At 44.8% G+C, this 22,849-nt stretch overlaps 1 protein-coding gene across 3 annotated transcripts in view; it reads right to left on the bottom strand.

The window, feature by feature from the left end:
* The window catches only part of CHD2 (chromodomain helicase DNA binding protein 2), a 160,600-nt gene that overhangs the window by 92,719 nt on the left and 45,032 nt on the right, over nucleotides 1-22,849 (bottom strand). For all 3 annotated transcript variants that reach the window (XM_082254680.1, XM_082254681.1, XM_082254682.1), the window contains exons 3-10: nucleotides 20,068-20,154; nucleotides 16,565-16,623; nucleotides 16,347-16,454; nucleotides 12,375-12,539; nucleotides 9,547-9,680; nucleotides 5,828-6,053; nucleotides 4,090-4,190; nucleotides 2,229-2,273 (exon numbers count right to left, since the gene is read on the bottom strand). In XM_082254680.1, coding sequence (XP_082110806.1) covers nucleotides 2,229-2,273; nucleotides 4,090-4,190; nucleotides 5,828-6,053; nucleotides 9,547-9,680; nucleotides 12,375-12,539; nucleotides 16,347-16,454; nucleotides 16,565-16,623; nucleotides 20,068-20,154 — 925 coding nt within the window. The remainder of the gene's footprint in view (nucleotides 1-2,228; nucleotides 2,274-4,089; nucleotides 4,191-5,827; nucleotides 6,054-9,546; nucleotides 9,681-12,374; nucleotides 12,540-16,346; nucleotides 16,455-16,564; nucleotides 16,624-20,067; nucleotides 20,155-22,849) is intronic.

The raw sequence follows: 22,849 nt of genomic DNA, 5'->3' as shown, positions 1-22,849 counted from the left end.
TATATTTGGTAAAAAAAAAAAATGCCAATAAATGTACATTGATTGGTTTGCGCAAAAGTTATACTGTCTACAAACTATGGGATATTTTTATTTATTTTTTACTAGTAATGGCAGCAATCAATAACTTATAGCCAGACTACGTTATTACGGTAGACAAATCAGACACTAACTGACTCTTTTGACACTTTTTGGGGACCAGTGACACTAATACAGTGATCAGTGCCAAAATTATGCACTGTCCCTGTACTAATGACACTGGCTGGGAAGGGGTGCCTAGAATGTGCTTTCTCACTGTGTGGGAGGTGCTTTTACTATAGGAAGGCATTGAACCGTTTGCAGGAACACAGGATCAATACCTTCCCTACTGACAGAACGGCAATCTGCCTTGTTTACATATGCAGATTGCCGTTCTGCCTGTGTACTGTACAATAGGCGGGTGCCAGCGTCGCCGAGTCCGCAGTACCCGCTGCTGGGCTCCCGATGCGATCACAGTGGTAGCGTGTCCCCAGCGGCGCATATACACACCCCATACCCAGAATTGTCAGATCACGTACTAGGTGCGTGATCTGGCACAGAGCAGTCGCCCTGCCGCAGTATATCCGCGTTGGGCGGTCAGGAACTGGTTAAGAAGATAAATATGGTGGATAAAAAAACAAATAAATACAATCACCATGAGCAAGCAGATCAATGTCTATAGGACATGCGCCTAACAAAAAAAAAAAAAAAAACGTACACCGAGGGTTATTTACTAAAAAAACTGGAGTGCAAAATCTGATGCAACTGTGCCTAGAAACCAATCAGCTTCCAGATTTTATTGCCAAAACCTAGTACAAGTACAAGTATAGGCAAAAAAATGTTAGTTTTGGATAGAGAGGAGAGGGATTCCCTTGATTTTCCGACATTTCCTCTCACTTCCTGTTTTGGCTATGGAACAGGAAGTGAATGGACATTTTTTCAATAGGACACAGATGGCAAAAAATAAACTGACAGATATTATGACCCTTCCTTACTATATCAAAAATAAAAATTTCTATAGTTCTACTTTAACTAAACAAGCTGAAGTAAGAAGCGGATTGGCTACCATGCACAGCTGCACCAGATTCTGAGTGCACCAGTTTAAGTAAATCTCACCCAATGGGTCAACAGTGTTCCAGACTAGCTCAGTCATGCAGAGCATGTAATGCAGGCCTCGACAAACCCCGGGCGCCAGGTCGCATTTGCGACTAGAATTAGCAACCTGGCGCCTGGGGGGCCCTGCAGGAGGTGTCCTGTCCCTTTTGCGCCCCCACCTTCTTTCCCGAGTGCACGGACTTCCACGCCATCCATAAATTGAGGCCCCGGCTTTTCGGCCTTCTTCTGTTAGATGAGAGGCTAGGGGAACTGGCGCCCTCTTGTGGTGGCCGGGAGTAATGCATGTTCTCAATGCCTTCCTTCTCATCTGCTCTTTGGAAGGAGATGGGAAGTTTTTGCAGGCTTCATCTCTCTGTCCAGTTACCTTTGCTTAAAAGGTAAGTGGACAGGGAGTGTTTTTATTATCATTAATTTATTTTTTAAATAAAAAAAAAAATAAATAATAATACATTTTTTCTTTTTTTTTAATTCTTATAAAAAAAAAAAATATGATCATTTTTTTTTTAATAAGAATTGAAAAAAAAAAAAAGAATGTTTATATTATATATATATATATATATATATATATATATATATATATATATATATATATATATAAAAACATTTTTTTTTTTCAATTCTTATTAAAAAAAAAATGATATATAATATATATATAATATATATATATATATATATATATATATATATATATATATATATATATATATATATATATATCTTTTTTTTTTTTTTTTTTTTCCTCATCGCCGTGCCACAGCCGAAGGCCCCTTTCACACGGGCTGTCTGATCGGGTCCGCCTGACAGTTTTTCAGACAGACCTGATCGGACCCCTCATTCTCCTCTATGGAGCGGTAATCGGAGGATCGGATCAGATGGCATCGGATGGAAAAAGAGAGACAGTCTGTTTCCATCCAATTGCGCTATAGAGGAGAGTGGGGTTCTAGTCGTATTTATGTGTAAATTTAGTATCCGTTTTATTAAATAAAGCTTGGTTGTTAGTTTAAAAAAAAAAAAAAAAAACTGGCTCCTAACTTTTTTAGCTGGCTCCTAGATTTCAGGCAAATTTGTCAAGCCCTGATGTAATGTATAAAGTTTACCTGGAAAGTCCGAATGTGCAGTGGCGGATTTACCAGTCTTCGTGGCTGCAAAAAAAAAAAAAAAAAAGGATAATCGTTACCTTCAAGAAATGTTTCCTTCAAAAAAAAATAAATAAAAATTGTGTCTGTAGAGCAAATTCTAAGCTTAGAATATCAGAAGGTTGGGATTCTGGGCCAGATCAGCCATGGTCTAGGAGGGCACAGCCACCAGGATCCAACTGCCAACATCAAACATCCTGGAGGATAGGATAAAGCTGAGGTTACAATACATCTACCTCATGCCTGCTACCCTGCAGAGTCAGCCTCATCATGAGTCATACGGAAATCGTGATATAATATAGAATAGGATATTCAGGAGACGCATGAGGACAGTTTACAGACACTAAATTTTAAGTGTTTCAAAGGATTTCTGTATGCCTTTTTCTACAATGACCAATGTATTTTGAAACAAACTTACTACTAGGTTTTAATAGAGTAGAAGAAGCTGCTAAATACACATGAACTATAAAAGCACAACCTGGAACTATCCAACAGAGGTGTGCTTACATGCCAAAAGCATTAAAAACTGTCCAAGAGTGTCTGTCCCAAAGCAGCTAAGGGCAAGAACTGAAGTTGCTTAGAAGATATAATGAAGAATCCAGGGGATAGGGAAGGAGTAATACTCAGAAAATCAGACAAGACTGGAGATTCAGGTATCCATGAATATGGAGACCAAAGGAGTCCTAGAGCCTAAACCACTGACCTTAGTAAAATTGCCATCCAAGATATGATTTACTGGAATAAATGACCCACAATGCAGAAAGTATGGAGATGTATGAAGGATATTATCCTGGAAGGAAGAGTGTAGTCAAAGGGGAAAGACTACAAACAAAAAAGAGTGGTAGAATAGGAATACGGACAGGCTCCATATCCGAATTAAAGGTTTGTAAAGTTCTGAAGGTGGCCTTCAAATGCAGCAGCAAGACCAGCCATTCTCAACCATGGTTCCATGGAATCATTGAGTTACCCTCAGGTTCTTCCAGCTATTGTTGGGGGTTTCTTAAACTGTGGCCTCTGTTTATTGGTGGCTGAATAGTTTGAAGGCCAACACAACTTGGCCGAGCCACCTGCATGATACCAGTGATCTGTTTAGCTGTCTGAAGGGTAGCATTCTGACCACCATTGTAAGGAGTATTCTCCCAATTAGTCACGGTTGTAAGGTGCAACTTTCCGACTGACCCACCAATTACTGGATTTAGAAAGGATTCCCCGAAACCTGAAAACCATTTTAAGGGTTCCTCTGGGGTAAATAAATGTTCAGAAAGGCTGAGTAATGCCCCGTACACACGCAACGATAGTTGGCCGTGAATTTTTGGCCAACGTCCGATCGGCCGATTTTCGGCTTGTTAGTATGATGCTTCCGACAACAGACTCCGACTTTTCGGTCGAACAAAATCTGGTGTGCAGGCTATAAAATTTTTGTTGGCCGTCAACAGAACGGCCGATTTTTCGTCAGTCAGTACAGATTTCGGCAGACAAAAATCTGATGAGCAAGACTGGGCATGCTCAGAGAAGAAAAAACACACGGAAAGTAAACCAGCACATGACATCACTTCTGAAGTTGGTTTTTGTTGGCCGATAAAATTCGTGTGCAGTCTAGAGCACATTTCAACCAACACAACAACACTGGACAAAAGACGGCCGATCGGTTGGCCGATAATCGTTGCGTGTGTACGAGGATTAAGACAAATGGTAACAGGCAACTAGCTACCCCATTCTAGTAAAAGAGAGTCTCGCCCCCATACAGCCAGTTAATCTGTCCTAAAGTTGGCATCCAGGACAAAGCCACAGTTGGTTTCTTGGTTATAGAAAGCCCACTTACCTATGATCCTCTCAACAATCTGATACTGCTTATTCAGTTCTGATGCTAGTTCCTGCTGGCAGTTATAATATTCTACATCTTCAGGGGAAACTTTTGATAGCCTGGAAACAGAAAATAAAGCAAATAAGTCTCAATTATAAATTCTCCTTTAAAAACATAAATATAACCAATACAATTGTGATAACCTAACTGAATATAGAAGCCATCATGGAACATGAACATCATAATCACTACATAGTAGTAACTAATGGCACTTTTCCACTGCAAGTCCCGGCTCGGCTCCACTCTGCACTGCTTGGTCCAGCTCGGCTCAGTTTGATTTTCCACTGCGTGGTACGAGTCGGCACCTTTCAGCACTGTATAGGCTCTACTCGGCTCGGTTTGCTTTTCCACTGTTGTAGTACTTAGTAGTAAGTGGGTGGGATTACAATAATTCTCTGACCAATCAGTGGCTAGTAGTGACAAACAATCAATGCTGCATGCAAAGGATTGTGGGATATGGTATAGGTACGGCCTGCTTGGAACCCCAACTGAGGTGGTACTGTTTAAGCACTTAAGCCCCGGAAGATTTTACCCCCTTCCTGACCAGGGCCTAGTTTGCGATTCGGCACTGCGTGACTTTAACGGACAATTGCGCGGCCGTGCGACGCTGTACCTAAACAAATTTGACGTATTTTTTTCCCACAAACAGAGCTTTCTTTTGGTGGTATTTGATCACCTGTGCGTTTTTTACTTTTTGCGCTATAAACAAAAAAACAGCGTCAATTTTGCAAAAATAGCAATATTTTTCACATTTTTTTATATGAAATTCCCCCCCAAAAAAAGTAAAAATCTAAATTTTTTAACATTTTGGGCCAATTTTTTTTTTACCATGTTTGGTAAACAAAAAAAAAAAAAAATTGCAAAATGCGTATTTTGATTGGTTTGCGCAAAAGTTATTGCATTTACTAACAAAGGGAAAGATTTTTGTCATTTTTGTTGTTTTTTTTTAACGCGTAATGGCGGTGATCTGCAATTTTTTTTGCGGGACTGCGACATTGCGGCGGACAGATCGGACGCTTGACTGACAATTTTGACACTTTCGGGGTTACCAGTGACATTTCTACAGTAATCAGTGCTATACATATGCACTGTTACTGTAAAATTACACTGACAGTGAAGGGGTTAACTTTTTTTTGAGAGGGAGGGGTTATGTGTGTCCCTAGGGACGTGATTCTAACTGTGATTGGCTGTGGCTTGAGGTGTAGGAACAGTGATCAATGGTCCTACATAGTAGAACCGTATAATCACTATTCCTAAACAGGGAGAATGACAGGCGGCTTGTTTACTTCAGCCGCCTGCCTTTCTCCCTCTCCACCCGACGATCGCGAGTGACCGGCGGACATCGGGTCCGCCGGTCACATGCGCGGGGGGGTCCGTGACCACGCGGGAGCGCGCTCGCTTCCTAGACCCTCACAGGCTAGCGAAGTAGCCCTACGTCGCTCTGCCTGTGAGGGGCTGACCGCCGACGTAAATAGTCGTGAGGCGGTCGGCAAGTGATTAAGCGATCCGTACCGACGCTGTACCATGTAGTGGAAAAGCGCCGCTGTACCAAACCGTACCGAACCGTTCTAACACGTACCATGCAGCGGAAAAGCGCCAAACCGATCCGTGCCATGCAGTGGAAAAGCGCAGTTTGTTAGCTCTGTACCACCGAAGTGACATTCCTGGCAATTGTAGAATCATATGGGAGATTTACCATTGCTTGATTTCATCATCCTTCTTCTTAAAGTTCTCCAGCTTCTTTAGGCCTTTCACTTTCTGCTGCTGGAGGGATTCTTCACTCTCCCAAGTGCTGTGAATGTAAGACCAGCCTTTCCATTTGATAAGATACTGCTGCTCTCCTTCATCTGTTTCTGGGTTAAAGTCAGCACATGGATCCCCATTGGCTTCTGTGGCATATACAGTGGTTGAGGCTCCAGTTGCTAAAATTGATATAAATGAACATGTTATATATTTTCCTGTTAAAATAAGCGCCGCACACACCTGAAATTTTCTCTTGTCGTTACATGATCATGTGTCCATCACTCCAAGCATGCTACTTGAACAAACACAAGTGAGTGGCATGATGAAATTCAGCCATGGGTTTCAATCAATCTCTGCCGAAACCAGAAATAATCCATTATGATCCAGTACTAAGCTGTCGCTCTTAACCCCTAACAGGGAGAAGAACAATTTGAGGGTCTGATTGTACAGTTTTAAGCATTCAGATTTTGGCCCATAATGCCATCATTAGGGTGAGCGAATAGGAGCTCATCCCTTGGAACATGCTACTGACTAAAACATTTGGCAAAGATGAAAACAGACTGGCCTTATACTGTTGCTCAGGATTAACTAAAGTATTACCAAACACAGGAGCCTGCAGTCACTATATCTGGTCTCCCCAGGAGCCTGCAGTCACTATATCTGGTCTCCCCAGGAGCCTGCAGTCACTATATCTGGTCTCCCCAGGAGCCTGCAGTCACTATATCTGGTCCCCCCAGGAGCCTGCAGTCACTATATCTGGTCTCTCCAGGAGCCTGCAGTCACTATATCTGGTCCCCCCAGGAGCCTGCAGTCACTATATCTGGTCCCCCCAGGAGCCTGCAGTCACTATATCTGGTCTCCCCAGGAGCCTGCAGTCACTATATCTGATCCCCCCAGGAGCCTGCAGTCACTATATCTGGTCCCCCCAGGAGCCTGCAGTCACTATATCTGGTCCCCCCAGGAGCCTGCAGTCACTATATCTGGTCTCCCCAGAAGCCTGCAGTCACTATATCTGGTCCCCCCAGGAGCCTGCAGTCACTATATCTGGTCTCCCCAGAAGCCTGCAGTCACTATATCTGGTCTCCCCAGGAGCCTGCAGTCACTATATCTGGTCCCCCCAGGAGCCTGCAGTCACTATATCTGGTCTCTCCAGGAGCCTGCAGTCACTATATCTGGTCTCCCCAGGAGCCTGCAGTCACTATATCTGGTCCCCCCAGGAGCCTGCAGTCACTATATCTGGTCTCTCCAGGAGCCTGCAGTCACTATATCTGGTTTCCCCAGGAGCCTGCAGTCACTATATCTGGTCTCCCCAGGAGTCTGCAGTCACTATATCTGGTCTCCCCAGGAGCCTGCAGTCACTATATCTGGTCTCCCCAGGAGCCTGCAGTCACTATATCTGGTCTCCCACAGTACACAGAACATGGAAATGCAATCATTTTAGTAAATATAAACTGCTAAATACCCTTTCTCATCAGCAGTATATAGCAGTCTTGTGACCTCTATCAGAGTCTAGTTAAAGATTGTAGGAGGAGTTTTCATTCTCCTCTGACTATAAAACTGGGCATAGGACCTCTGTCCTATGAGGCTGCAGGACCCCTGACCCTCTGTCTGGACAGTGGTGATTTGCCCTGTGCTGATCACGTACACCCTCCCAAGAAAAACAAAAACTCTCTAGCAATAAACACCAATCTGAGCATGTGCAGAGTGACCTCAAAGGCTCTGTACTATCAGGAGATGGGTTGGAGACAGTTGAAGAAGGGGAGGATCAGAGAAGACAGGATCAAACAGGCTTTTTACACAATGTGAAGGAATAACTCCTTAGGTTCCACAGTTAGTAGAACAAGCATGTTTTACTGCATATACAGACTGATTTTATTGTTGTGGGTTTAGTAACACTTTAAAGCGGACCTTCATTCTCTTTCTAATTTATATAATATTACTCCCTCCCACCTCCTTTCACACAATTGCAAACTTTTTTGCTATGGAGGAAGCTGGCTCTTCCACCATCCTTGCCTAAGAAAGAATGAGATAGCTTCATCTGCCTGCAATCTCCTGAGATACCCACATCACGCATCCCAGATGTGCACATGCTCAGAGCATGTCATCAGGGGACCGGCTGCAAGAACCCAGAAGAGACAGCCACCCCCTGAAGACATACAAGAAGAAGATGGCAGCTTGGGATGGGAACCTGTAGGGGTAGAGAGTGGTGAGGGGGAAGAGGGCAATGCCGGACCCCCTAAGCTAGTATTTCTATGCAGCATAGGGAAAAAGTCAAGACGTAAGTGGCTCATTTATTGTATTTGTGTGGTGGAGGGTGCAGTTCCTCTTTAACTTCATGGGGAACAAGTGCAAATACACCATTCCATACAGACAGCAGTATAGGTGGCAGTGGCGGCTGGTGCTCCATGGGCCAGGGGGGGTGTGGCGGCAGATGGACTACACCCCCCCCCCCCCAGTTGCCGGCTCACTCACCCTGGGCAGGCAGCAGCGGCGGCTACCCCCTCAGTCTCCTCCGTGAGCTTCCCCTGCGTTTCTTTCCCTCCTCCTCCTCGGCCAATAGGATGGCTTCTCCATTCGGCCAATTGGGAAACAGGTCTCAGAAGCCACTTACTGATTGGCCAGGAGGAAAATCAGTGTGGCAATAGCGAATATTCATTCGCTATTGTCACACAACCGGGTGGGCTCAGGGCGCAGTGGTCTGCGCCCCGAGCCCACCCTTTTTTGAAGCCTATTAGAGCCTCTGGCTCTAATCACGTGCTTCAAAAAAAAAAAAAAAAAAAAAAACCCCATTGGAATCCATGCATCCGGCGCCCTGCATGTAGATTAGGGGGACGGATGCATGGATGGGGGGGGGGGGGACGTCGCCCCTGCGCCCCCATGACAAGCGGGTAGGACACATTGTCAGACTCTTCGATCGGCGTCTCCCCACAGAAAATAGGCAACTGAGCTTTACCAGAGTAAAGGGAAGAACTGACACCTACTAGCGACTGCTCTACCAGCTCCTCCCTTACTTCCACACCCAGACAGGAAGAGAGATTAGAAGAGGGTCTCAGCAGTTATGTTACTGCAAAATAAACCGGTATTTACAGCATTAAAAAAAAAAAAAGCATGGAAAGTGCAATCCACGCAGAAGCGGTTGAGTTTTAATTTATTTTAGACTTGTCCTCTAAAGTGAATGTCAGCACATGGAATCAATCCCAATTAACATTGATTTTAATACTCACATTGCTAGCATTAGTAAATAGGTAGGAAAGTATATTAGATTTACTTGTTTTAAACTTTTTTTTTGTACATTTCTTCAGTTACTTGCTGCTTTCTTGCCTAGGCAAATTATGTCATACATCCCTGGAGTCTTCAGGAGGGGAGGAGGGCTTTTCTCAGCTAAGCTCACTCTCCTGCATGCATGCTTGAGCTAAGGGCAGATGGATTCTAGGAAGTAAATGCTACATGAATCATTTGCCCTTACTCAAGGTGGCCATGGCCAGAAATGCTAGGGGGGTTGGTTTTCAAAGTGATTTCTCAACAACAGAAAGCATGGAGACATGGATGGATGGGGGAGTTTGCTTTGAATATTAAAAATTAAATATAATATATGTTTTGGTTTGTGGTGCTTAGTTGCAGTGAAGGTCCGCTTTAAATCCACAAACATACACCAACATACATGGTACTTACCTCCTTTCTTTCCAATTCTGGAATCCAATACTTTCTCTATATTTTCATGGTTATCTTCTTGTTCTTCCACCTCTTCTCCCGCCATTTCTATCAGATCATCAGAATCGGTTTCAAAATCATCGTCCTCTTTGTAGCTGCAACAAAATAGTACTTTTTGAAATATAAAAGCAGCTCATAAAGGGTTACAATATTAGGATAAGATAAACAGATGAAATATGCTATACAGCCATCTGAGTCTAAAACCATGGACATTAATATAGAGCTGCCACCGCCCCGCAGCTATAACAGCTTCCACTTATCTGTTAAGGCTTTCAATACGAGTTTGGTGTGAGAACATGTGGGCTCAAATACAAAAAGGCTTTGCTTGAAATCTGTGTTTTAATTCATCCTAAAGGTGTTCTATAAGGCAGGTCATACACGGCGCAAATTTCGTTCCTGCAACCCAAGAAATTTGCAAGATTCCCCCATCAGCACACACAGTATTGGGGGAAGCCCATTGTCTGCTCCTGGTGGGGGGGGGGGCAGGCTGGGGAAGCCATCCCCGCCGAGAGAAGACCACAATTTTTGCTACCAGCTGCTTGCAATAATCGCAAGTGAATCCAGCTGGCTGGTTGTACCAAAGTTAATCAATCGATCAACTTGGTATATTCAGCCTGCCCATTAACGGTTCAAATCTCGGCTGGATCCTGCAGGTGTAACGTTAAAAAACCCTACCTGTGAAAATTCCCTACCCTCGTCACTTCCGGTGAGGGTACGTCATTCATCAGCTGAGCCGCTTCCCAGTGCGCATGCTCACAGCTGCAGAGGGTAGGGAATTTTCACGGGGTAGTTTTAAAGTTACACCGCGTCATTCATCAGTTGTTGCCGCGTGCCCCACTGCGCATGCCCAACCACTTAATGAAATCATCTCAGCTCCAACCCTGAGACTTCCCTGCGGGCGCGCGTCATTCATCAGCAGGTGCGGCGTCCCAAATGATCTCGGCTCCAGGAAAATGTTAAAGCGGCGGGGTATATGAAAATTTAAAACATTTTCCTGGAGCCGAGATCAGGGAAGTCTCAGGGTCAGAGCCGAGATGATTTCATTTAGTGGTTGGGCATGCGCAGTGGGACGCCGAGCAACAGCTGATGAATGACGCAGTGTTACGTTAAAAAACACTACCCCGTAAAATTCCCTACCCTCCGCAGCTGTGAGCATGCGCACTGGGAAGCGGCTCAGCTGATGAATGACGTATCCTCACCGGAAGTGACAAGGGTAGGGAATTCTCACAGGTAGGGTTTTTTCATGGAACACTGGCAGTGTGGCTGGCCTAAGGCAGTGTTTTTCAACATTTTTGTAGTCAAAGGCATGCCTTTAGAATTGCGCACAATCCCAGGGTACACCAGTCTGACCACGCGTTCACACAAGGAGATGCGTCCAAGCCCCAACGCTTTTTTTTTGCGTGTTGTTTTTTTTATTAGGCAGCCCTATGCTCCTGAAAAACGCAAAAAAAAGTGCTGGTCAGCATGACGTTTCTGTGTGAGTGATGCCTGGCGGCCCATGATGTCATTTGTTGCCATGTATGCACAGCCCATAGTAGGGTAAAGCCTAGGACACACTGGGCCGAATGTCAGACGAACTCTCCCTCAACAGGGTTTCCTTTCGGGTAACGATTGACCGGTGAGCCTGTGATGGTATTCACTGTCACTGGAGGTGAGGAGCAGACACTTAACCGTTTGAATTGCTTCAGATGGGACAGCAATATTGTCAGCAATATCTTCATATAGAAATATGAAAATGTTATCCTATTATACACTGGGAGACTTAAGACTGTTATAGACAATTGCCATGAAGTCTGACTCCTAGATAATGTGTGTATTCCATGTCCCTGCATGCCAGGCAGGCTTCTCTATTGTTTGTGTATTGAAATGGAATGTGTATTGTGTTAAAGTTTACCTGTCTCATTGTTAAATGTTAATGACCTCTCTTGTTCTGTCTGTCTTAAGATAAACTTATTATGGGATGTATATGTGCACACTGTATGGGAGTGTAAAACTCTGTTTTCATTGGATTGTGAATATCAGGGCCTGTTCTCAACAAGGTCCACCTGGGCGATAACCTTGTGGGGGAAAACTGTATAAAAGTATGTTTCCTGTTCAATAAAGAGATGTAGGTTCACCCTCAATCTAGAGTCCTGTCTCTTATTGGGGGAATCGGCTACAAAAGGATAGCTATGTCCTCCATACTCCCTTGGATAATCACTAAGAGCTTGTGTAAGAGCTTGTTCTGCTGCACTCTCTGGGGAAAGAGAGGTTCACCCACGGGAACCTGGAGCCTTGTCTTAGGTCCAGGTTGGGTAGGAGACGGCGATACTCTAACCAAGCTAGGGCGGTTTGTGGGGTCTGAGGCAGTTATGGTGTCTGGTGGAGTGCTTGGAGCCCTCGGGAAGCACTAGGAGCATCCGTCAACAGAGATACCCAGTCGGGGTGCCGGTTGATTCGTTACAGATCCCCTCCAGCAACAAAAGATTCCCCAGCAGCCAGCATCAATAGACCCTCTCTCAACAATGTATATCTCTCAGCAATGACTGACCCCCTGCAACATAAGACCCACCCCAAGCAGCAACAGAAGACCTCCCTAGCTACAATAGACCTCCGCAGAAATAGATATCTTCCAGCAACAATACATTCCAGAGCAGCCAGCATCAATAGACTCTCCAGCACACCTTGCCATTACATACATTCAGTTCTGGAGGTGCCGGAACTGCGTTCCCCCATGTTCCTTTTGAAAAAAAGCCCTGGTGACAGCAGTCCATAACTAAACTTTTGGACGAGCGATTAGGAGATCTCACCTAACGGTTTTAGCTGCTCTGCGTTTCGTCTGCCTTTTAGGCGTTTCATCATCGTCGTCATCATCATCGTCATCATCATCATCATCATCCTCTGAAGATTCTGTCGTTCTCCTCTTACCACGCTGTGGCTTTTTCTGACTCCTCCCACCAGCCCTGGACAAGCCTCTGAAAACACAGAATGATGTGTCTATAATCTTCAAAATTGTAAAACTGATGGAGACCTTTAAAGGAAAATGCTAGACAGCTAAATACATAAGAGAAAAGTGTATAAAAAAGAAAGTGTGCATAGTGACCCCTTTACCTGTCAGAAATTCATAAAGGAATGCACAAACTGGTGTGGTCCAACCACCCTTGCTTTGCTATAAGACTCAACTGCATAAGGGGAAAAAACAACACTTTTCAGCAGTTGCGCAAACTTTTTACCTTTTCCAATACAGCCGAACAGTGCCACACTAGGAATGTCCACCCTAAGTTTTCTCATTTGTACATCCACCCAAGTTCTTCCCCTGCAAGCCTGATTTCTAAATTTCAGCTGGCACGTGTCAACTCAATCTTAAAGCCTAATTTCAGGTTTTCTATGATTTTAAAATACAGTTTTGACTTGATAAACAAGCAATGTTTTGATATACAAGTAGCGTCATGTCATAACTGAGTATAAAAGAGAAGAGAGGCGCCTCCAAGTGTAGCAATATGGTTACATTTAATGAAGGTTCAACATTTAGCAACTGACATGGTTGATTAAAACGGGCACATCTAAGTATGCAGGCATCCGGGGTAAAGCTGTCCTCCGCACCGCCATCTACATCATCCCTTCCACGCTGCGCTTACCAAGCGCTTCAAGCCTCGTTTTCAGATCGCTCTACAGCAGGGTAGTCTTCCCGGTCATGATTGCAGACTGATAGCGGTGAGAGCCGGCGGTGGGGAAGACGGTCTATGTGGACAGCTTTACTCCGGATGCCTGCATACTTAGATGTGCCTCTTTTATTCATCAACCATGCGAGTTGCTACATTTTCTAACCTTCATTAAATGTAACCATATTGCTACATAGAGGTGCCTCTCTTCTCTTTTATACTCTGTAGCTAATCCCCTTGTGGAGGCGCCATTTGTGGATGGACCTTTTATGGTTACACAACCTATCACATTGCTATAATCTTTTTATATGGACTATAAACTGAAGGACTTATTTTATTTTATTTCAGGTACTTATATAGCGCTGTCAATTTATGCAGCGCTTTATATATACATTGTAAATTCACATCAGTCCCTGCCCTCAAGGAGCTTACAATCTAAGGTCCCTCACTCACATACATACACAGTAGGGCCAATTTTTTTTTTTATATACAGGATCCAATTAACTTACCAGCATGTCTTTGGAGTGTGGGAGGAAACCGGAGTACCCGGAGGAAACCCACGCAAGCACAGGGAGAACATGCAAACTCCAGGCAGGTAGTGTCGTGGTTGGGATTGGAACCAGCGACCCTCTTGCTGCTAGGTGAAAGTACTAACCACTACACCACTGTGCCGCCTTATGAATAAATGGTTGTGGAACGAATCATCTGAGTTTCCATTTTTTCTTATGGGGAAACTCACTTTGATATGAGTGCTTTGGATTACAAGCACATTTCCGGAACCAATTATTCTCACAATCCAAGACAGAGCGTAACTACGGGGGTTGCAATTGAAACCGGGCCCCATGCTCCAGGGGGCCTGTGCGGCTCCCCTGTACACCTGGATAGGGGGGGGCGGCGGGGGCAGCATGTAGAGAAATCACTGTCCTCCTTTTACCTCCTGTAGCTGCAGGAGGAAAATTGAGCAGATTGGTTCCTCTGTATGTTGCCTCCACAATCTCTCCTATTCAGTTCACTTGTGTTCTGCGGTCTCTGGGGCCCTGTGTGCTCCCCTGCCCCCCCCCCCCCCCCACCCACCCCACTGTGCTCCCTCCCCTCTCCTGCTGGCTGCTGCAGGGGATGTGTCACAATAGAGAACCAGGAAGGGGTCGGTAAATATGTAATTTACCAGCTCCTTTCTTTTCTGAATGGACAGAGTCATAGTCAGTGATATTGTAAAAAAATAAAATAAAATGATAAAAAATAATACAATTAAAATACCAAAAAAATAAAAATACTGAAACCAGTGGGGGAACTTCCAGGATCGCAAAGGACACACTTGCCATCGGGCCCTGGCATTCCACCACCGTGGGGAGGACCCAAGGTGACAGGAAAGGGGCCCACTGCAGAACTTGTGAAAGGGTCCCGCTGCGGGACCGTAAAAAAGGACACCGCAATGAGAGTAAAGGGCCCCAGGCTTGAAGGGAAGGGACCCGACCAGGGGTCTGGGGGGCCCTTCGTGATTTCTTGCACCGGGGCCCTGTAGGTTCCAGTTATGCCTCTGATCCAAGGTTTTACTGTAGTTCGGTTAGGCCAAGCTGGGCTAAACTACTTCCTTTACTAACAGAGGAACCCTCTGGGAGAACTGTACAAGTTGTATGTGGCACCATCTACATACAGTATACAGCGCTGTGTTCTGGCACCAAGAGGGGGGCACCCTGTCCTATTCCCAGATCAAAATAGAACGCTGCTCAGCCATTCATAGAAAGCTTTGTACTTTATGAATGAATACAAGGCTTCTCCTGAATGGCGGTTTAGAAGTGGGCAGATGATGTTGCAATCTCCTCCTCAGACAATAAGAGGAAGCCTTGTATGCATTCATAAAATACAAGGCTTTCTATGAATGGCTGAGCAGCGCTCAGTCTGACTCGATTTTATCTGGGAAGAGGGCAGGAAACTCCCTATACGGCCGGTGAAACACAGCGCTGTATACTGTATGTAGCTTCCAGCTTGGTCCAAATCAAGTTTTTTAAAGTGTTACTAAACCCACAACAGTAAAATCAGTCTGTATATGCAGTAAAGTATGCTTGTTATACTCACTGTGGAACCTAAGGAGTTAATCCTGTGCATTGTGTAAAAAGGCTGTTTGATCCTCCCCTTTTTTTCGCTGTCCCTAAACCATCTCTTGATAGAACAGAGCCTTGGGGGCACTCTGCACATGCTCAGTTTGGTGTGCATTGCTAGAGAGTTTTTTTTTTTTTTTTTTCATAGGAGGGTGCATGTGATCAGCACAGGGCCAATCAGCACTGTCCAGACAGAGTGTCAGGGTCCTGCAACTTCATAGGACAGTCAGGGGAGAATGAAAACTCCTCCTGCAAGCTTTAACCAGACACTGATAGAAATCACAAGACTGCTATATACTGCTGATGAGAAAAGGTATTTAGCAGTTTATATTTACTAAAATAATTAAATTTCCATGTTCTGTGTACTGTGGGAGACCAGATATAGTGAGTGCAGGCTCCTGGGGAGACCAGATATAGTGACTGCAGGCTCCTGGGGAGACCAGATATAGTGACTGCAGGCTCCTGGGGAGACCAGATATAGTGAATGCAGGCTCCTGGGGAGACCAGATATAGTGAATGCAGGCTCCTGGGGAGACCAGATATAGTGAATTCAGGCTCCTGGGGAGACCAGATATAGTGACTGCAGGCTCCTGGGGAGACCAGATATAGTGAATGCAGGCTCCTGGGGAGACCAGATATAGTGAATGCAGGCTCCTGGGGAGACCAGATATAGTGAATGCAGGCTCCTGGGGAGACCAGATATAGTGACTGCAGGCTCCTGGGGAGACCAGATATAGTGACTGCGGGCTCCTGGGGAGACCAGATATAGTGAATGCAGGCTCCTGGGGAGACTAGATATAGTGAATGCAGGCTCCTGGGGAGATCAGATATAGTGAGTGCAGGCTCCTGGGTCCAGTAACACTAAGTCATAGTAAAGCTGGAGTTCAGATTTAAGACAATTTCCAGCAAACAGAGATAAGTTTTCAAGATTTCAAATACAAAAAAGTGAACTAATAGGTGTTTCTCTCAACCCCCCCCCCCTCCCAAAAAAAAAAAAAAATGAATCCTTGCTGACATTTACCTTCTTGCCGCAGCCCTCCGTGGTCTGGTGTTACGTCTCTCTGGTTCATCATCTTCACTGCTAATTTCTTCATCTTCCTCATCATCCTCAGAATCTTTTTTTGTCTCTCTGTGGGAGAGTAAAGGGTTAATAAACATAAAGCTCTCTCAGCCTGGTATTTTTAAGGCATGATAAGGAAAGCAAAGATCTGCACTAATAGTGACCACCAATGTACTCACTTCCTGGTGGAGGATCGAAGACTTCTCCGCTTTGGGCTTTCACTTTCAGAATCTGTGCTCTGAAAAAAATAATAAAATTAATAAAAAGGGATATTTAACACATTTTACAGACACATTGCAAATGTACTCTGCTTCAACTATACATTATTTAAAATCACATAATAAAATCCTTTATCCCTTTCACTGCAACTGAAATATAGGAGGGCTATGAGGAACGAATGAAGCTGAGAGTCTTCCCGTTCATTAAAAAACGGAAACATGGCAAACATAGTTTACTATGCTTCCGTTAAGAATGAACACAGGAGCGACTAGTACAGATCACTCACTGTGTTTATTCAGAAACAGAAGGGGCCGGCAAATAAAATATTTACTGGCCCCTTCCCCACTCTCCTTCCTGAAACATCCCCTGTAGAAGCGGGAGAGGAGGGAAGCTGGCAGCACTGCAGAAGGAAAACGGTGTCAGAAAGCAGGGGAAATTGCCCCCCCCCCCCCCCGGGAAAGTTTCTGAATAAACACAGTGAGTGATCTGTACTAGTCGCTCCTGTGTTCATTCTTAACGGAAGCATAGTAAACTCTCTTTGCCATGTTTCAGTTTTTTAATGAACAGGAAGACTCTCAGCACAGAGTACTTCCCATTAGTTCACTGTCCCAGTGCAGCTGAGGCTGCAGAGAAAGAGACTGGGGAATCTCTGTCCTCAATCCCTTTCTCTGTCTCAAAAGTGAAACATCAGGGGTCTGTTTAGACCAGGGGTCTTCAAACTTTGGCCCTCCAGTTGTTAAGGAACTACAATTCCCATCATGCCTAGTCCTGTCTGTGAATGTCAGAGTTTTACAATGCCTCATGGGACGTGTAGTTCCGCAACAGCTTGAGAGCCGTAGTTTGAGGATCCCCGGTTTAGACCTTTGATATTTCACCAAAGCCCCCCAATGAGTTTCTTAAAAAAAATTGTTAAAAAATAATAAAAATTAAAGCTACTGAAGCCAATCTCTGCTCTACTGACACCGTCCACTGCTCTGCTGATATACACGCATGTGTGTTTGTGCTCTGGGGTGCACACACTAATGCAATCGGCTGTGCACACCAATGAATGAAGCATAGGACTGGCATGGCAGGGTGCAACCAGACAGCATAGAGTTAACATGTTCAAGCGGGAGAGGTGTGAAGTTTACCTACGTGATTGGTTGAGGAGACGGGGTGATGGGGAGGAGCGTAGGAGTGTAGACTGCAGGAAGGGGTGGGACAGCAACAGTCAGGAGTTAGGAAGCCATCGGATGAACGTCCCTCCCTCCCTGTTATAGGGTATGTATGCAGGAAGTATGTAGGGATTGTGATGGTGGTTGGGACCCTTTGGATATGGTTAAAATCTGTTGGTGTGATTCAAGTGGAGAACCATCGGCTGGTATGGTGTCCTCTGGTTGGGTGTGGTCCAATAATAGGGACTAGAGAAGCGCTCATGCTTGTTCCGGATCCTAGTCCAACCCCTACTTGTCTAATCCCGACACTTCACACCGCTCATAACAGGCAGTGATTAGTGGTGTGGAGAGTTGGTCTCCTGGCAGGATCGGGCAGGTGGGTTGGACTAGGATCCTGAACACGCCTGAGCCCATCTCTAGGTTTACCACTACCTGGTTGGGACCCCTTACATAGGGTTAAAATCAGTTGGTGGGATACAAGTGGGGATCCATCGGTTGGTATGGTGTCCTCTGGCTGGGTGTGGTCCAATAATAGGGACTAGAGATGGGCTCAGGCGTGTTCAAGATCCTAGTCCAACACACCTACCCGATCCTGCCAGGAAACCAACTCTCCACACCACTAATCACCGCCTGTTATGAGCCCCCAGGTATATCTACTCAGTTTGTTTCAATGGAAGGCAGGTAAGACATTAAGAGTCAAAGAGACCCCTGATGTCTTATTAAACAGTTTGTCCCCTAAGTGAAAAAATATAGTGGAAAAAAAAAAAGATTATACACCCAAGAGTTTAAACCCACCCATTTCCCCCCAAAAAATATTTTGAGCACATACAGCTCGTCTACATATTTCAATTGCACCAGACACAAGAGCAATAATTACGGGGCTACTATTCATGGCTAACTCTAATCTGTTGACTTGTAGGAGCTTTAAATTGTCACAGATAGAGAATTTCTTTCCTGCTATAGACGGAGTGAATTTCTTTCCTGCAACCACAGACAGTGTTGACAGGTAAATCCCTCCCACTGAGCCATTGGGTTCTTCCGGTAGGGGCAGGACAACCCGCCCCCCTGGGAGAAGACAGTGATTATTGCTAGCAGTGATAACAGTCACTAGCAATAATCACATGTAAAATCCGGCAGGCTGGTTGTACCCAAGTTGATCGATCAACTTGGGTACAATCAAGGCTGACCATACATGGTTCGAATCTTAGCCGAGTCCTGCTGACCCAGCCAAGATTTGAACCCTCCGTTGGCCAGCTTTAGGGTACCAAAGTTTGTCATGGTTACGCAGGCGCATGCAATTTTAAGGCTTGACATTTTGGGCATGTATTTACTCCCCTAATGCCCAACGTATGGCCAAGGGTCACCTGTGACCCTTTGGTTTTATAATATGCAGCCCTTGGACCTCAGCAGTCTGTAATGGGAACATTGATTAGGGTAATAGCATTGATCTCTACCAGTCTCATGTAACATGTTCCCAGTGTCATATTGTCTTCTGCAGCATATCCCCAGCCAAACATGTATCCTGTCCACACTCTCTGACCCTCGTTTCCTCTATTGGGTCTGCAGTTTCTGGCAGTCCATAATGTAATGTTTACATATATTAAACATTATGTGCGGCCTTTTGGTGATGTCAGGAGGCCCCCTTTAGCTCATAAGTTGACACCCACTGATTTACTCAAGTCAACCCCATCTTTGTTTACCAAAAAAACTTGGTTATCTTTTGCATTTGTGTGCCCCTAAGTGCCCATTCAGACTGGCGCGACACGACTTGCTGGGGCGACCTGTGAAGTCGCGGCTCAGCGCGACTTGCAGGGACTTCATATAATTGTCAAGTCAATGCAAGTCGCCTCCAGGTCACCCCAAAGTAGTACAGGACCCTTTTTCTAAGTGGGAGCGACTTGTGTCGCTCCTATTAGAACGGGTCCTGTACTATTCAATGGCGAGCGACCGACCGCGACTTGTCAGGCGACCAAGTCGCCTCACAAGTTGCGCTAGTGTGAATGGACCCTAAATCAATGTTTGTGTACTTTTAGGTGAAAATGTGCTTTTGATAAGCCTTTGTGCTAATATTCTGAGACATAAAAAAATTGGAACTACCGCCATTTTATTCTCCAGAATCTCCGCTTTCAGAAATCCCATTTTACACTCACACACCCTGTGTCACCATTCTTGCTTGGTCCCATTGCCCTATATATGGGCCAAATACTGAATACATTTCCACAACCATATTTTTTTTTTTTTTACACTCAGATATTAACAGTTTAAAATGGAAATATTCAAGAACATAGAACTAGAAATTTACTGCTTACATCTGCTTTCATATTAAGCCTTGATGGTTCTTGTCTACTCCGGTTGGACCTCCTGACTCCATAGACATCAGGGTATTCCTCCCACATCTGTAAAATAAAAGGCAATGTAAGGAGATATCTGATTCACATTCTGTCACCCCTACTTATATATCAGAATCCAAACAGCTAATGACCACAGCTCAAAACACAGTAGACAAGGAAACTAACCAATATTAAAGCAGAACTACAATGTATTTAAGCACCACAAACCAAAACCAGTATTTAATTTATTTTCAAATATTCAAAGCATTCCTCCCACTGACACCAATGATGGGGCACTATTCTTCCCATTCGCACCAACGACTGGGCACTATTCTTCCCATTGGCACCAACGATGGGGCACTATTCTTCCCATTGGCAATAACAATGGGGCACCATTCTTCCCATTGGCACTAACAATGGGGCACTATTCTTCCCATTGGCACCAACGATGGGGCATTATTCTTCCCACTGACACCAGCGATGGGGCTCTATTCTTCCCATTGGCACCAACGATGGGGCACTATTCTTCCCATTGGCATTATCAATGGGGCACTATTCTTCCCATTGGCACTAACAATGGGGTACTATTCTTCCCATTGGCACCAATGATGGGGCACTATTCTTCCCATTGACATCAATGTTGGGTCCCTAATCTTTCCACCTAAACCAACAAAGGGGCACAATTTCTTCTATGGACACCAATGATAGGGCACTGTTCTTCCCACTGACACCAAAGATTAGGCAACATTTACTCCCATTGATGCTGGGACATTTTCTGCTCCCACTGGCCACAACCCCCCCCCCCCCAGTCTGAAGGACAGTAAACTGGCCCTTTATTTAGAAAGTGTAGAACAGTGGTGGCTCATCCATTGGGGGGGGGGGGGGGCGCCCCCCCCCCATCTAGCCCCCTAAGCTACATGCATTGCGCCGGATGCATGGATTCCAATAGAGGTTTTTTTCTTCTTTAAGCACCTGATTAGAGCCAGAGGCTCTAATAGGCTTAAAAAAAGGGTGGCCTCAGGGCGCAGAGCACTGCGCCATGAGCCCACACAGTCGTATGACAATAGCGAATGAACATTTGCTATTACCACACCCGGGGGGGGGGATGCTGGTTTTGCCGCTGCCCCCCCCCCCCCACCCAACAAAATGATCATGCACCAGCCACCACTGGTGTGGAACCCCCCCCTGTGATAGACATTAGGAAGCCTGCAGGGAGTGTTTTGGGGGACTAGCTCTCTTGTACCACAAGTAGATGGGTAGCTAGGGTGGGAGCCCGCATGTGTGCCCCCATAGAAAGCGGGTATGGGGGGGCACTCACTGAGCAGGTGAATCCAGGAGCACCCCCGGGGGACCCCAGAAAAAGAAGATCGGGGCTGCTCTGTGCAAACCCATTACACAGAGCAGGTGGGCATAACATTTAATATTTTTTTTAATTAAAAGAAAAAGCTTTACAATCACTTTAAATACAGGTCTAAGCAATGGTGTAAGCATACCAAATGGAATGTAACATCTTTGTGCAAACGTAACAATGTTGTATCAGCTTGTAACGTTTTTAGTATTCTGTGTGGAAATTAAACTTTAATATTAATAATAATAATAATAAATAAAAATCTAGTGATTTTAAATATTGCTTATCTTGATCTTATCTTGTACTTAGCTTATCACTTTTATTAAAGATAAAAAAGGCAGAATGTGTACCAAAATGAAACAATATAACAAAATCAAGCCAGTTTTAACAGATATACAATATTTAGTTTTTTTTAGCGCTGGTTCACGTCACAATTTCTGTGTTCAAAATGCACTTTTGCCTAAGCATTTTAGCTTTTTTTTTTTTTTAATCGCGTGCAATGGATTCCAGTGCGTTTTTTTTCTTCACTTTTTTATTTTGACACTTAAAAAACCTTTATCTTGATTCAAGACAATCTGCGTTCTGGTGTGTTTATTAGCCTGACATTGCAATTACATGCATTTCGCCGCATTCCAAACAAGAAAAAATGCAGCAGGTTATTTTGTTGTTGCTGATGCCCCAGGAGACGTTCTGCTGAATGAAAATAGGAAAGGTACTCACAAACATAAAAATCAGAGCATTAAAATAGCACCCCCAACACTCCAGGCGGACATTGTGACGTCACCGCTATTCTCCACCCACCTGGAATGTTGGGGGTGCAGTTTTAATGCTCTGAATTTTAAATGTTTGTAAGTACCTTTCCTGTTTGCTTTTAATAAATCCACTTACAGTACTTCACTATGGGATGCTTTTACTGGGTTTGCTTCTATGCTGAAAACACCGGATATTCTGTGTGGATTTCAGTTCATCCTGTAGTCTGATACCGGTGTTAGATAGTGTTAGGCAGTGACAGTAAGGAAGATCTGGCTGTGTGGAGGTGCCAATCCATCCATCTGTGGGTTTTGTCCCATCTTATTGTATGTGAGGTCTAGGCTTCTGGTAAGCAGCTTTGTTTTTACACCTGGTGGCTTGTGCACATTGGGTGTATCAAGATATTATTCACGGTGGATTCTTAAGGCCCCTTTCACACGGGATGGACTCGGTCAAGCGGATCCGCCAGCTCAGCGGGGGGAACCGTCTGCTGATCCCCGCTGAACATGTGGATGACAGGTCCATGTCTGCTCTGCTTTTTTCCTTATGTGGTGGTCGGATGGAAACGGATTGTCATCCGATCCACTAAACCAGGGGGTCCTCAAACTGCGGCCCTGGGGCCAGATGTGGCTTTTTGCTTGCCGTTATCTGGCCCTTAAAGCA

The sequence above is a fragment of the Pelophylax lessonae genome, assembly GCF_965119305.1.
Source record: "Pelophylax lessonae genome assembly, chromosome: 4".
Classification (NCBI taxonomy): Eukaryota; Metazoa; Chordata; class Amphibia; order Anura; family Ranidae; genus Pelophylax; species Pelophylax lessonae.
This window is presented reverse-complemented; position numbering and strand designations above follow the sequence as displayed.